Raw genomic sequence first — 15,214 nt, forward strand, 5'->3', positions numbered from 1 at the left:
TGTGCACACTGTGTTGGGATGTGAAACTGGCATCTCCCAGAGGTTGCCGTCTAAGGAATATGGAAAACCTGGTTCTAGACCAAGCTGGCTGCCCCGTGGTACCTCAGGTGTCCCCACCCTCACCTGTGGCGCCAGGAGCCAAGGAGGCTGCAGTGCTGGCTGTTACTGTCCAGGGGGGGACCTCTGTCTTTCTCTCCTTTGTCAGAGGCCGCACGGACAGTCCACCCACGGGGAGGTGGAATCTGGGTATCGACGGCACTTCAATCGTTCCTCTTCCCAGGCTCAGGCAAATCAGGGCCTACATGACCCTGGAAATAGTCCAGCCAAGTGTCTGGGAGCCCGTCTGTGCCAGCCCTGTGCCCCCTCCCGCTCCCGCACATCCCTGCAGGGCCCAGCAGCCGCCATTCCAGGCAGTCACTTTACTCCGGGTGCCACTTACCATGCGGGGTGGCCGGAACTTGTCTCCTCTTTCAGTTCCTGTGTTGCCTCCAGCCCTGCCCACCCCAGGCGTGGGTGTTCTGCTGGTGAAGGCCTCTGAGCCAGGCCACCCCCTGCCCTCCCAGTGGATTACAGATTTTTAAAATGGTTTGTTGGTTTGCATTTAGCCACCAAGGATTTTTATTGTATTTTTTTTTAATGTGCTGAATCTTAGTCCACATTATTTGGGGTTGCCAATAAGGTATTTTCGACAATTAACTCGGCTTCCTTCACTAACTTTAAAAGTTCTGGCTTTCATCCCTTTTGCCCACCCCCACCAACACTGCCCCTGGCTCTGTGGTCGCTGGCAGCCCCGGCATTGTGTGGAGCACTGAGGCCACGGACCCTGGAGACCCTTCCTGTTCACACAGGGGCTGGTCAAGGCCGCAGCTCCCCCTGTCCCTCTATCCCTCCCTTACAGGCCTTTCAGCAAGACCGGAATTCCTCCAACCTCACTGTTTGCTCCTGGTGTAAGGGGACCCAGGGCTGGATGTCTGCCCTAAAGGGGAGTCTCTTAGTGTTTCCTGTAGATGCTCCCAAATCACAGTTGGAGCACACAGGTGGCAGCACATCCCTGAGCCAGTTTCCTCTCTGCCCTCCACCCCTCACCCATTCCCCATGTATTGTCATCTACAGCTATGTGATAGATTTTCCAAACCTTAGAAGCTTAAAACAACACACATTTATTATTCATAGTTTCTGAATAATAATAATAGTTTCTGAATAATAAGGGCAGCTTAGTTTGATGGTTCTAGCTCAGGGTCTAGCTCTGGTAAGGCTGCCAGGCAGAGTACAGTTCTCTGAAGGCTTGAGAGCTAGAGGATCCGCTTCCAGGACAGCCTCATAGTTTCTTGTAAAGCAACAAACAAGCCCCGTAGGACGCCTGCATAAACAATGCTATATTATGCTTTGTTACTGAGAACATGTGCCAAAGCACTGCCTGTATTATGTGAAGCAATGCAGGGCAAATGGCCAAATCCCTGAAGATAGAGGATAAAAATTTCAAAGCAAAGAAAAGCTGGTGTGACCAATTCATGCATTGTGCAAGTCCATCATTAAGGCCTTGTGCCATCTTTCCTTTCTTAGAGTCACCTGAAGGAAAGATGTGCCTTGCAATCAATGGTGTCTTAGATTCAATGATCCCAGGAGGAGACAGGCCACAGTCACTCTGAGAGCTCACTCTGGGAGAGGAGGCCTGGCAGGGAACTGTGAGGACAGAACAGAGTTCTAGACTTGGCAGTTCAGACAGGAGCTTCTTTCTCTTTAGGAAAATTACCCTGAGCTGTCCTTGGCTCCGCCCCATCACTGGGACTGTAGCTAAGGAGCTTGTGGTCATCTTTTGCCCCCTCGTGGACACTTTTAAAAGTGCAGTCTTTTTTCCTGCATGAGAATCTGTTGGGTGGAAATAAACTTGGAGATCATCTTTAACCCCTCTGGGATTTTTTGGTATGTCCCTGGCCTTGCACAGATCACACAGTGAGTTAGTAATAAGTATTTCTAGATTTTTCCAGGGTGACTCTAAAATTATAACATGTATGATTTAAAATCCTAGAATCATAGAACCACGGACTTAAATGAGAACCATGACATCCCTGCATTCAATCTCCCCCTCCCGGCGTGCAGCAAGGGGCACGGGGAAGCATCACCAGCTTGGAGACCCACAGGCCTGTGTTCAGTCTTGACTCTGCGGCGTTATTCACCCTCTCTGAGCCTCCGTTTTCTCATCAATTTACTTCACAGAGTTTATGCAAGGATTAAACAACATAGTGTGTCAGAGGCTGCAAACTCAAGTGCCTTTGGGGGCAAGCAGGTCCATGGACACTGGCAAACCAGACAGCACAAGCCCTTTTCTAAAGAGAACATTCCCTACTCTTTTCTGGCCAGTTAAGTAGGAATATGGCCCTTGTGGTGCCAATTTGTTAAAATATTGCCCAATCCAAAAAAGAGACCTATGGCATTCATTGTTCAATCTCTGATGTGTGTAAAGTGTCCAAGAGGTGACCAGCAATGGTGGTGGTAATTGCTGGTGGCAGCTTCTGAGAACTCACCCCCACCTCCACACCTTATTCCTGACAGGTGCTGGTGGAGCGACATCCTTTCAGTGTTTGCTGTGTATCCAGCTCTGTGCTAGGTGCTGTAGACACAAAGACCAGCAGGAAAACAGCCCTCAGTCTTGTGGGCTCCAGTCAACTAAGGACAATTACAGTAGCTGTGTGTTTGGGCATCTACAACGTGTCAGGCAATGAGCTAAGCATTTCACATGTATGATCCTGTCTAATCTTCACCAGAACTCTATGAGGTGTAGCCCATCATTACCCTACTTTCAGATGAGGCGATTTGCAGGTGGGGTGATGAAGCCACAGCCTCCTGTAACCCTCACCTCATCTCCAGCCTTGGCTCCTACTGAAGACTCCAGCCCCCACCCCCGCCCCAGGAAGATGCACTAAGCACCTAGTTTCTAGTTTGCATCTGAATTGGCACTTTTTTTTTTTCCACAGATTTTTAAAATGGTTTGTTGGTTTGCATTTAGCCACCAAGGATTTTTATTGTTTGTTTTTTAATGTGCTGAATCTCTGTCCACATTATTTGGGGCTGCCAGTAAGGTATTTTCGACAATTAACTTGGCTTCCTTCACTAACTTTAAAAGTTCTGGCTTTCACCCCTGTTTGCCTGGGCTCACCGACACCACCACTGGTGCTTCCGCCACACCAGGACACTGCTCGAGTAAGTGGGCCCAGGTGATCAGAGCACTGACCTTTCCACTTACACAGGGAATGAGCGCTGCATCTTAGCTATTGGAGAGGCATTGGAAACGCATCCTAAACGTAATAGGATCCCCAGCTCCCCCTAGGCGGTGTGACTGGGCAGTTTGGAGAGCCAGCCCCAGCCTACCGTGATGTGAGTGCCCAGGACAGGCTCGGAAAGACCAAGGATTTGGAGAACGAGCTAGGTGTTTATTGGGTTCACAAAAACCTTGGGTTCAGGATGACGATTCCTTGCTGCTAACTACCTCCTGCGAATGTAGCTGACTTGGATTTGCAAGCCACAAGCTTTGATGTGCTACATTTGTGAGTCTTTAGCATTTCTGAACTTGTCTTAACAGCTATCATCTTACTCTGATTATGCTCAAAGTGCTTACAATGGCCTTTGAGACTCTCTACTATGGCTCTGCATCCCCTCCAGCCACACAGGCCTTTGACGGTTCCTTAAATACACTGAGCCTCCCGCCCCCCAGCCTTTGCATTGGCTGTTCCCTCTGCCTGGAACAAGCTTCCCCCACACCTCAGTTCTTGTGCTTTTTCTTCATTAAAGTCTCTGTTTAAGTGTTTCTTTATGGGAAAGTGCATCTCTGTTCATCCTCTGTGAAGCAGTATCCTACGTGAAGTAAAGCCTTCTGTGGCTTTTATTTATTTATGGCTAGCATTTATCACTACTTGACATTATATTAGGTACTTGTTTGGTTGTTGCCTCTCTCTCTCTCTCTCTCTCTCTCTCTCTCTTTCTACTAGAATATTCACTCATGAGAGCAGGGACTTTGTTTTGTTCACAGATGGACAAAACTATGCCTGGCAGACAGTAAGTGCTCAATAAATACTTGTTGCATCGTTTCACAATGACTCACCCCATTCCTTTCTTCACTGATGTCTATTTAGGACTCAGAACAAAGTCTAGTGTATCATTTTTCCTCCAGGTTTCTACAGTGATCTTTTCTGGGAATGTAACATTCTACCAGGATGCATTTTGACAATTAAAAACTTCAGCATTCCTACCTAGACTAGTTTTGTCACTGTCCTAATCTCTTTGACTATTTCTGGCTGGATCTCATGTTTCTGGGAAATTACTCAATAGATGCTCCTATTACTACATTTTTATTATGAAAGAATAGAGTTTCATCCACAAAAGAAAATCCTGTTTCTCTAAGGTCAGATTCACAGATTTTTCTGTGCAATCAAGTTTTCCCATCTGGCTTCTAGGTAGCGCTGCTGTAAGTGTTAAACCAAGGCTTTGCCAACCTCTTCCCCCTTGCCCAGGTCAGCGCCCTCCAGCTTTGCGCCTTTCAGATGTCAGCTATGACTCGTGACCCGTTGGTGGGCGGTGAAATTAGTAGACTGTGAACAGCATTTTAGGAAAATATAGAAGAGGAAATATGGAAATGCATTTCTTATTGTGATACATGGTCAAAAAAGTTTGAAAGCGCCACTATTGCCTATGTGGGTTCAAAGGAATTTTAGTATTATTTTTCTCTGTAGTTGTCTTCAGCAGATTCTACAAGGAGGAGTTTGGGCATGCCTGGTCTCACAGCGGGCCACTGTCGGGTTGTAGAAAATGGTCGGTTCTCTTTTAAAATACTGCCAACAGCTGTGCAAGTGGTGTCACATCTGTTCCTTTAATTGTTTCTCTTTCACAAGGCAAGTATACCTGGGGCACTGGCACTCTCAGGACGGCACTCCACTCAAACTGTGCACGAAGAGACTGAACCAAACTTCAGCATGGCTCGTAGCAGCCTAAGGCTGCGTCCCTGGGAGACCCAACCCCCTTTTGAGTTGCTGTCTGGAAAACCTCAAGGCTGTCAAAAGAATCGAGCCAACACATGCCAACAGGGCCCTGACCTCCCTTTCTTAGAGCATTTACTAAAAGAGGCTTTCAGTTGTGGATCCTTCCTCCATCCCTCTGGGACATACGTGTATGAATCTCCTACAGCTCAGGAGAGCCTTTCTCAAGGACCTGAAAGCCATTCCTTTGAGGGTAACCACCAGGAAGAATAGAGCCTCCGTCTCCCAGTGGGAGGAGAGAATTGTGACTTCGACACAGCGGGCCTGATCACGTTTGCACTGACCAGCGCTTAGTCATTTTTCACTTCCCCGACTGTGCATGTGCCCTGCTCGCTCCACCTCCCTACTCCCCTTTAAAAGGCCCATCATCTCTGCTCCAATCAGAAGGGAGCTCGGCTCTTTCCCGATTGTCAGCAGTTACCGAATAAAACGTTTTCACTGCTTTAACTAACGTCCAGCTTTGTGTACCTTTAACAGCATGTACACACACACACACACACACACACACACCGCCTGAGGACAAATGCTGCCTCTCAGGGGTGGCTGAATCTTGTTGTCTTCATCATCCAGAGTATTATCCTTTTCTCTGTTCATTTCCCTGTATCATCTCTAAGTCATCAGTAAAGACTTGCTTCACTGTTGCAGCCTGGTCTTTTACGTTTTTTGGGAAATTAAATGAAAAGTTGTGTACGGGATTCTTTCTTTATATGGACAAAAGTTGGGGCTGTGAGGTCCAACTCTCTGTCCCCACTGGGAGCTTCTGCCTCTACTGCCAAACTTGAAGGAACAGGATTAGTGTTCTGAAGGGTGACTTCTAGGCGTCCCACACACAAAAGCAACACCCTTCTCCCTCCACCCAGCTTCAGCCTTCCTAGAGAATCCATAGCCAGGATGTCCCACATCTTCTATTGCTCTTTCTCCAAACCTCAGAAATTATGAGCACCTGGAGCCACCACGGTGCTGGGGTAGCCAGCGGTCAAGACAGGAAGGGAACTCAGGTTTCTATGTTTGCAGAGCCCAGAGGAGGCAGCAGGTTAGGGCCCCAGGCAGGTGATCAGAGATGGCTGGCAGAGGTTTCAAGGCAGCCTGTCATGTAGGAATCAGTAAGAAAGCAGACATGTGAGCATGCAAGAAGGAAAGGAAAATCCCCAGGTGCCAGAACATGGAAGTGAAAACCAGAGTGATTGGTGGGCAGGCAGGCTGACACTGGGTAGGGCCAGAGCTGGATTAGTCCCTGCACCAAGAGTCTTACATTGTGGCCACATTCAGGAACAGAAAATGAGGCAGGGGCCCATGGGGGTGGGAAGAGAACTGAGGTCCTGTAGAAGGGCTGCATCTCCAGCGAAAAGGAGGCTGGTCCAGGGATACCATACACCTGTGGGGAGTGCAGGAGCAGGGGAAGGAGCTGAGGAAAGGGGGGCAGATGCCTGGCCCTGGCCAAGCTGACCAGATGTAAGATTATCACTCAGACCCAGCAGAGAAATTGAGGGGCTCAGCTGCAAAGTTAAGGTTAAAATTCCATTTGACTCACAGCCAATGCATTGTCACATCTATGCCCAAGATCAACTCCAGAACACTCCCCAGTGAGTGAGTTGGGGCTGTGCTTCCCAAGGTTTCCCTCCAGGAACTCCTAAGGCAGAACATCTACCACCAGGGAGGCCCAGGGGAATGGTCTGAAGCTATTCGTGGAACCCCAGATTTGTTTAAGGACTCAGGTTTTCCTTTTCAAATACATAGGACCTTTGCATTGTAATCCAAAACAAACTAAATTGATGGCAAGTGTTCCAGTGTTCAAAGCTCTGTCTCATATTCTGGGTTGCACATGCCCTGATTTGAGAAGCACAGGTCAGTGAGGGCTTCAGAGGCAACGTGGGGAGCATTGGTGGAGGCAGGGCTAAGAGGCCAGACCAGGGATCAGAACCCTCTAAGGTTGTGGCCCCCAACCCCTGGGCCGTGGATGGGTACCAGTCCATGGCCTGTTAGGAATCAGGCCACACAGCAGGAGGTGAACGGCCAGTGAGAGAGCAAAGCTTCATCTATATTTATAGCCACTCCCCATCACTCGCATCACTGCCTGAGCTCCACCTCCTGTCAGATCCGCTGGGGAGTGGCTGCAAATACAGATTATCAGTAGCAGAGAGGTTTGACTGCATGATAAGTGTAATGCACTTGAATCATCCCCAAACCTTCCCCATCACTACTCTCCCCACCCCCCCGTGCCCCCGTCACTGTCTATGGAAAAATTGTCTTGATGAAACCAGTCCCTGGTGCCAAAAAGGTTGGGGATCATTGCTCTAAGGGGCCTCCTGAAAGAAGGAGGTGAGGTCAGGCAGGCTGAGCATCACACCGTTGGCAAGTGGGTTGATTAAACACTTGCTCAGAGAGGCAACGTGGCTCCAAGGAGGGAAAACCTGTGTACTGTTTGACATTCTATAAACCAAACCTGGTGAATTTTAACCTATGAATTTATCTAAAATCCCTTGAACCAACTGAAATGCTTTAAATTTCCACCTCCTAAGTTAATTTCTATTCAGACACCATTTACTTACACCAACCAAAACCAGCAAAGAAAAATTTACCTAGTGATGTATATGACATATTTTTATCCACTCCATACATATTTCATTGAATAAATAAAAACTTTATTTCTATGGATTTTTTAAACCTATAAACAATATCCTTAGTTTGATCACTTAAAAAACACAACCTCAAGTAACCAAAATGCTTAAAGGATTTGGTTCACCAAGTGTTGACTATTTATACCTATAAACATGAAAATATGACCTATCAAAACTGGTTTTGCAGTAGCCAGATTTGAGACATATGTGGATTTTTGTGACTCTTCAAATTATGAGACCTAATACAACATCCAGATGTTAAGTTTTTTTAAAAAATCTGTTTTGAACATTAGCTTCTTCTAACCATGATTTTTTTATGAAAATTAAATTCACTATCAACTCTGATACCTCTAACTTCCCTAACTGCTAAGAAGTACCAGCACAATATGCCACATTAGACATGAAATAAAACTCTATAAAGAGAATTGAAGTCATATGATAAAAATAAAGTACATTGGGTAATGCAATTACTATGTTGTTATCATTGTTGCTTTTTAAATACAGCATATGAAACAGGATCTCTTAACCTGTTTCTCCAACTTGGGGATTAGAATGAATTTCCAGTGACATCATGTAGAAGTTCTACCTCTTAGAGTAGAGGACAGACTCTGTTCTTTGAGTCAGAGTTGAACCACACTGATCCAAAAACCAAGTAGAAGGGCTTACAAAAGTCCTGAAAACTAAGGTTTCAGGAGGAGTGGGGTCTCTGGAACCTGGATCCACATCACTGTCTAAAAACTAGAAAGTATAATGTCAAGAAGAGTCCATCATTCCTGCAGTGGCCAGCCGTGTTAAGATGTTGAGTTTTTAAAAAATAAAACAATAGTTTGAGTCTCTTGAAACCTCTTTTCTATATTACAACTGTTAGACATTAGGAGGCCAGGGCACCAGGCTGTGCTGAAGCTGTGATTCTGTCTGGCAATGACAGTAATAGTCCAAAATGGGCCATCCTGTGACATAAAAAATATAGGCTCCCAATAGGAGGAGAATAGAACGTAAGTCTTTCATCCCTTTCAAAGCAAACAGGCCTTCCCAAACCCATTCCCCAGACCTGTCAAGTAGAAGAACCTATGAGATGCTCTTGACAAGGAGACCAAAAGGATCTTTGGTTTAAAATATAAAAGAAAGAATAAAAAAAAAAAAAAAAGGAAGAAAAAAAAAAACCACCTTTATTTCCCTGCCTTGCTGAGTGAATCTTTTAGCGGACTTGCCGGAACAAGAAATGAGCCAGGCTTTCTGTTTTTGTGTTTGTGTTTCCCAGTGTGAGACAGGCAGCATGATGGGAAGGGCCCTGACTGTGAAGCTGAGAGACCTGGGTTTGGATTTCTGGCTTAGCTACTTGCTATCTGAGTGGCCTGGGGCAAGTCACTTAGCCTCTCTGAAACTCAGTTTCCCCAGCTGAAAACATGGGTGATCATACCCAGTCGCCAGGTCCTTATGATGGTTACGCGGACTGATACACAGTAGTGCCTGGCATAGACCCTGGCATAGGGCAGGTGTGTCCTAAATGTTAACTATTACTCTTCTTCCCACCTTCCCTCCTGAGGTAGGTCACAAAAACTTTCCTGGCTGGTCTCAAGTGTCCCAAAGCTGTGACTTCCAAGGAGCCCAAAGGTGAGCTGCAGACATGTGGCCTCAAACTCAGGCTGAGACTGCTGCCTGAAGTGGGACTGGACAGGGTGAAAGGTGAGGACCGAGTGCTAAGGGTCACCCAGGTGCACTCTCCAAGTTCCCTTCCCACAGTCAGACAGACACTGCTCCGGGCACGATTCTCCGGATGTGGGTGTACGACTTCCTGATGGTGACACTGCCATGGTGTGACACCCCCCGGGGCAGGACACACTCCTCGGTCAGTTTCTGGGCCTCAGGGTCCCAGCACAGTACTGTGGCGATGACCTCATTCTTCTCGTCCCGCCCGCCTGTGATGTAGAGCCTGTTGTTGCAGGGCGCGATGCCACAGCTGGCCCGCTCGTGGCTGAGCTGTGTCACCAGGCACCAGCTGTCTTCCAGAGGGCTATAGGCATACAGTGCTCTCATGGCCCCACCTGAAGGGGAAGAGGAAACACAGTGGGCATTCTTCTGGTTTCTTCCCCAGTAACCACTAAAATTCTACTTCTAGTTAGGTCAAATCTACCATCTTGCCAAGGGAAATAGTAGATTGATGACTCTCCAGAACACCAGAGTGGATCCCTGGGGGCAGCAAGTTGCCAGCACTGGAGCCACTTCACAACACCCTTTAAGTTCCGCAGCCAGGTGCTAACCAGGTTCTAAGACACTCAGATGAATAAGAAGCTATCACTCACCAACGACATAGATGCGGTCCCGGAAACTCACTGCATTGATGCACTTAGCCTCCACCGGCATGGCTGACTTTAAACTCCACTTATTGGTCAAAGGGTCATAACACTGAGTCTTGTCTGTGGCCAGTTTCCCATTGGGCCCTCCCCCAATCACATAGAGCCTCTTCTTATGGCTGGTGGCGGCGAAGGAACTGACATGGACGAGGAGGGGCGAGGCCTGCAGGGGCACAGGACAGAAGAAGCTATCAGTCATGCTGCCCAGGTTGCTGCAGAGGCTCACAGGACATAGGCCAGAGCCTGGGGACACAGACCTGGCAGGCTTTGCTTGAAGTTGCAAGGCCATGGGCTCCACTCCCCTTCAGAGGCAGAGAATCAAAGCAAAGCTTTCCCACCCTTCCTCCAGGCTCCGGGCAGGCTAGAGCAGGCTGTGTGTTGGGATGTTCTGCCCTTGCCCAGAGTCCAGCTCTCAGAGGAGGAGGAACATAGGCAGGAATAAGTGTTTATATGGACAAAACCAGCCAATGTGAAGGAAAAAGATTTTTCAAACATGCATATTCATTATCCTTATTCATTCATGTGCTCATTCATTCAAAAATTGTTTACTGAGTGCCTACTATGTACCAGTGTTAATTGTCCTTGATGCTTATATCTAGCAAGAAGAGCTGGTATAAGGGATTAAGGTGGCCACAGGCAAGCAGTCTCTCCCATTCTGGGGCAACATTGCAGATTTTGAGATTAAGCCAGACCTGTACTTCCACCCTGGGAACCCCAGGACACTAAAGGGGACTTCCAAGAGGCTCTTGCCTGTTTACATGGTTGCGCCTTGTAGGTCATGGAGCAATTCTGTGATGGGACTGCACGATTTGAGAAGATCTTGGGCACATTCCCCATACATGTTAAAGGCTCCCTTTATAGCACTTTTCAGGCTGACAGATCTTGGCTGGATATCGTGGTGACCTGGCTACCTTTACTTGCACCTACAATGACCATGTGTTATACTCTGCAAAGCTGGAACATGCTCTGACACAAGATCTGATAAGGAGAAAGAAAATTTGAAATGGGGCATAACCTAGAAATACAAGAGTTGAGGTCACTTTTATTTTCCTAGGTATTATATACACCTGAGGTCACATTGCTGAAGTCTTGCCTGCAGGCATGTAAATGGTTCATCATTAATGGGAAAATAAATAAGGGCTGACTTCTACATATGACCAAATGACTCTGGGTTTACACAGTATAGTAAAAGGATCCCTATGTGTTTGGTGTGGAGAAGAATAGGAGAGAGGGCATCTGAGGAGACAAGACTGGGGGCCAAGACATGTGACCCAAGAGATCTACCGACTAAGGGCAGGGTGAGCCTCCCCTCCACATCCAGGATCCTGGCCAGGATAGGACAGGTGCCCATACAGAGCTTCACCAGTTGGAAGGACGTTGTTTCTGTGACTTGATCGACAATACTGAAGCGATGGTTCCCAGGAGGATGGAAGCTCAGAGCCACCAAAAATGTTCTCCGTGGGAGCAGAGCTATCAGAAAGCAGGCTGCCACTGTAGGTATGCACCTCTTTATAAAGCTCTGAAGTAATAATACAGCAGAGTTTCTCATAGAAATAACCTCTCGTACCTCTGACCAGCAGTTGTGGAAGGGGTCGTAGGTCTCCACGTTGTTGATCCTCTGTAAGCCGTCGAAACCGCCGATCACGTAGACCTTGCCGCCCAACACCACCATCTTATGCCTCCAGCGGCCGATGTTTAAATACTCAATCTGAATCCATTTGTTGATTGAAGAATTATATTTCCAAACATCGTGCTGTGTTTCTTTGCCACCTACAGAAGATACAAAGCACTTAAGAAACCACACATCATGTTGGAAATACAGCTTCTCCTATAATTTCTCACATGCCCAAAAGTGCGAAGTCCCCAGGCCAGCCCTATCCTAAGAGGAGACAAAAGAACCCTACGGTCTGGGGGCGGGGTGGATGGGGACAAAGGAAACATAGGGGAACAGGGAGAGACATGTGAGGCGGGGTGAACCACATGCCACATTGTGTTGTGTGCCCCCTCAGTGGGCACTGTCATTCAGCATTGTTTGAACTGTAAATTGGTACAAACTTTCTGGAAAACAATGTAGCAATACACATGAAAGTTCACAATTCACATATTTTATGACCACTTTCAGGAAACTTTCCAAGTAGCAGCACAAGTATAAAAAGTGTATGTGTGGATTAATAAAATATGGTATATGTATACCATGGAGTTCTACTCAGCCGCAAGAAACAATGGTGATCTAGCATCTCTTGTATTATCCTGGATAGAGCTGGAGCCCATTCTACTAAGTGAAGTATGACAAGAATGGAAAACAAGCATGATATGTACTCACCATTAAATTGGTACTAATTGATCAACACTTATGTACACATATGGTAGTAACATTCATCAGGTGTTGGGCAGGTGGGGGGGGAGTGGGGTTGGGCATATTCACACCTAATGGGTGCAGTGCTCACTGTCTGGGGGATGGGCATGCTTGTAGCTCTGACTCGGGTGGGGCAAAGGCAATATATGTAACCTAAACATTTGTACCCCCATAATATTCTGAAATAAAATTTTTTAAAAAGTATATGTGTATAAGAATTTTTACTGCAGTATTTTTTTAAGGAGATTAAAAAAAGAAAGCTGAAAACAATCATGGTTCATCCATTCAAGAGACTGCCCTACAGCTGGTAAAAATAATAACAACAGTGATAATGATGGATAATATTATTAAGCTTTCAACATGTGCTTGGCATGATGCTGTGCTTGGCATGTAGTATATCACTTAATACGTAACACATATATTCATTATACCAACATGTAATGATGTCCAGATTATGTTGCTAATTGAAGTACAAGTTTCCATTGATTTAATTGTGTATAACAAGCATGCTTTCATGTCCTTCTTGTATCATTAAAAAGCAAACAACAAATTTAAGAGAGGGGAAGGACAAGTTGTAGAATAACATGTGTAGTGCTTGTGGCAAAGACTGACTGTGATTACCAAACCTGTTTTGCCTCCTGGGCACATAGCTAAACTACATTTCCCAGCCTACCTGCATCTGCTGGGGACAAGGGGAGGGTAAGGGAGGTCACGTGGGTAGTTTTTGCCAATGGAACGTGAACAGAATCCACAGCACTTCCGAGCCAAGGCATTCCTAAGCAGGTGTGCCTTATCAATTCGGCTTCTCTCCTCCCTAAATGAAGGCCACATGTGGCAAAAGGCAGCATCACAAGATGACAGGAGCTTAGGTCCCTGAATGCCTGAGCAGAGCAGATCTACCCCCCACCCCACCACCCTTGCACACTGTTGTGTCAATTCACTGAGACTTAGGAGTTGTTACGGCAACTAACATTACTTGACCTAAGACAATATAAAACAATTTTTGTAAAAAGTTAAAAGCCACAGAATAATGGCACAGAGAAACTGCCATACTTTATATGCTCTGTATTGTTTGAATCTTCTATAATACTAAACAAAATCTCTACACGATTAAAAAAAAAAAACCTATAACCTAATCAATGATGGGAATATATCCAAAGAAGAACTGATCTGCCCTTGATTTTGGAGGAAACCAGCTCTGGAAAGCAGCTGTCCCCAAAACAAGTTTAGATCAGAGAAAAGCCTCCAAGAGAGGGGAAGGTATGCTTTTCTCCCCGCTTAGGGTCCCCAGAAGAGGCAGGTGGCTTTTGATGTGATGGAGAGAGCATGGGCATTGGACTCAGAACCCGGTTGAAGGCCTGCCTGACACCAGTGTGTGACCCTAGGTATGTCCTAGAACTTCTCTGAGCCTTGGTTTTCTCCTACCTTAAAAACGCCTACCTTACAGAAACAAACAGCTAAATGTTATTAAAGTACAAATTCATCTGCCATGCAGTAAAGATGGTGGCGACTATGTCATTCAGTAAATATTAATATTCACTGAGTATTTACTCTGAGGTCAGGCACAGTGCTAGGTACTTGGGATATAGTGCTGATTCTCCTGGAACTTGAGGTCTAATGGGAAAGACAGGCATACAGTAATGTGAATAGTTAGGTAAACAGTTTAGCAATGCAAAAGTACCGTGTGCTGCTGAAGTATATCAAAGTATGACCTAATAAACTTAGAGGGGGTCAGGTTTGAGGAAAGAGCAGACGTTTTTATTCATCACTGTGCTGCCAGTGCCTGGCTCTGTGCCCTGTGCCTACAGCAGACGGTGCGTAAACGCTGATGTCACTTTCCTTCTTCCTCTTCCATGTCTGCCTGCTCCCTAAGATTTTGGTACAATGCTGCTCACAGCTTAGTATTTATTAAGTAACAACGTGCTCTCCAAGATAAAATCCTGAGTGCCTGCTTCCATATCCTGACCCAGTCAGAGCCAGGTCACTGCCAATTCACAGTAATTCCCCTGGGATGGCTGCCTGGCTCTCACTTGGGAACGCATGTAGAGCTGTTGGGAGCTTGCTTCCACTTCCCCTGGCTCCTGCTTACCTGAGATGTACACCTCATTTTTTAATGTCACGCATGCAAACTCCACCCACTTCTTATTCTCACTCTCCAGCTCATGCTCTGTCAGCGGGAGCTTGGCCACCTCCAGACGGCTGCGCCTCAGGGGGTCCAGGCAGGTCACCTCTGCCACAAACCGCTCATCTTTCGTGCAGCCGCCGATGATCATGAACACCTCAGACTGAAACTCATGCATCCTGGGCTTGGTGCGCTCCGAAATGACCTGGAAACCAATGGGAATACATCAAGGCAGGATAACACAATGGTTCAGAGCTCAGGCTATGGAGTCATCAGAGCAGGGCCCAATTCCCAAATCTGCCATTGTATGACCACATGACTTCACCTTCTTCAGGCTCAGTTTCATCATCTGTATAATGGGATTTTAGTGGTAACTACCCATAGGTTGTTGTGAGGATTAAATGGTATCATATATGTAGTGTGCTTAACCCAGGGCCTGTCGCATAATAGGCATTCGATAAATGTTACCTATGTTTGTTGCTATTTTAAGAAATCAGTGTCTTTTTACCATCAAATGTGCTTCCTGGCTCTCCCATCTCCCTGCCTGATCTGAAACCTTAGATTCTGGAATTTCATTTCTGGCTCCTTCCCATTCCCCCTTGGTTTCAATTTCTCGATGATATCTCAGACTTTTCTAGCCACCAGCCTTCTGGAAGAGAAGTCCTAGACAGTGACCACATAAAAGCATTCAGAGCCTTAGGAAAAAAAGAACCAGAAGAGATCACGGTATGGCC

At 46.5% G+C, this 15,214-nt stretch overlaps 1 protein-coding gene across 1 annotated transcript in view; it reads right to left on the bottom strand.

Annotated features, from left to right (window-relative positions):
• Nucleotides 1–7,646: 7,646 nt before the first annotated feature.
• The window catches only part of KLHL6 (kelch like family member 6), a 57,957-nt gene continuing 50,389 nt past the window's right edge, over nucleotides 7,647–15,214 (bottom strand). Inside the window, exons 4-7 of the mRNA XM_045539774.1 lie at nucleotides 14,448–14,685; nucleotides 11,570–11,772; nucleotides 9,952–10,165; nucleotides 7,647–9,693 (exon numbers count right to left, since the gene is read on the bottom strand). Coding sequence (XP_045395730.1) covers nucleotides 9,392–9,693; nucleotides 9,952–10,165; nucleotides 11,570–11,772; nucleotides 14,448–14,685 — 957 coding nt within the window. The 3' untranslated portion in view covers nucleotides 7,647–9,391. The remainder of the gene's footprint in view (nucleotides 9,694–9,951; nucleotides 10,166–11,569; nucleotides 11,773–14,447; nucleotides 14,686–15,214) is intronic.

The sequence above is a fragment of the Lemur catta genome, chromosome 1 (genome assembly GCF_020740605.2).
Source record: "Lemur catta isolate mLemCat1 chromosome 1, mLemCat1.pri, whole genome shotgun sequence".
Taxonomy (NCBI): domain Eukaryota; kingdom Metazoa; phylum Chordata; class Mammalia; order Primates; family Lemuridae; genus Lemur; species Lemur catta.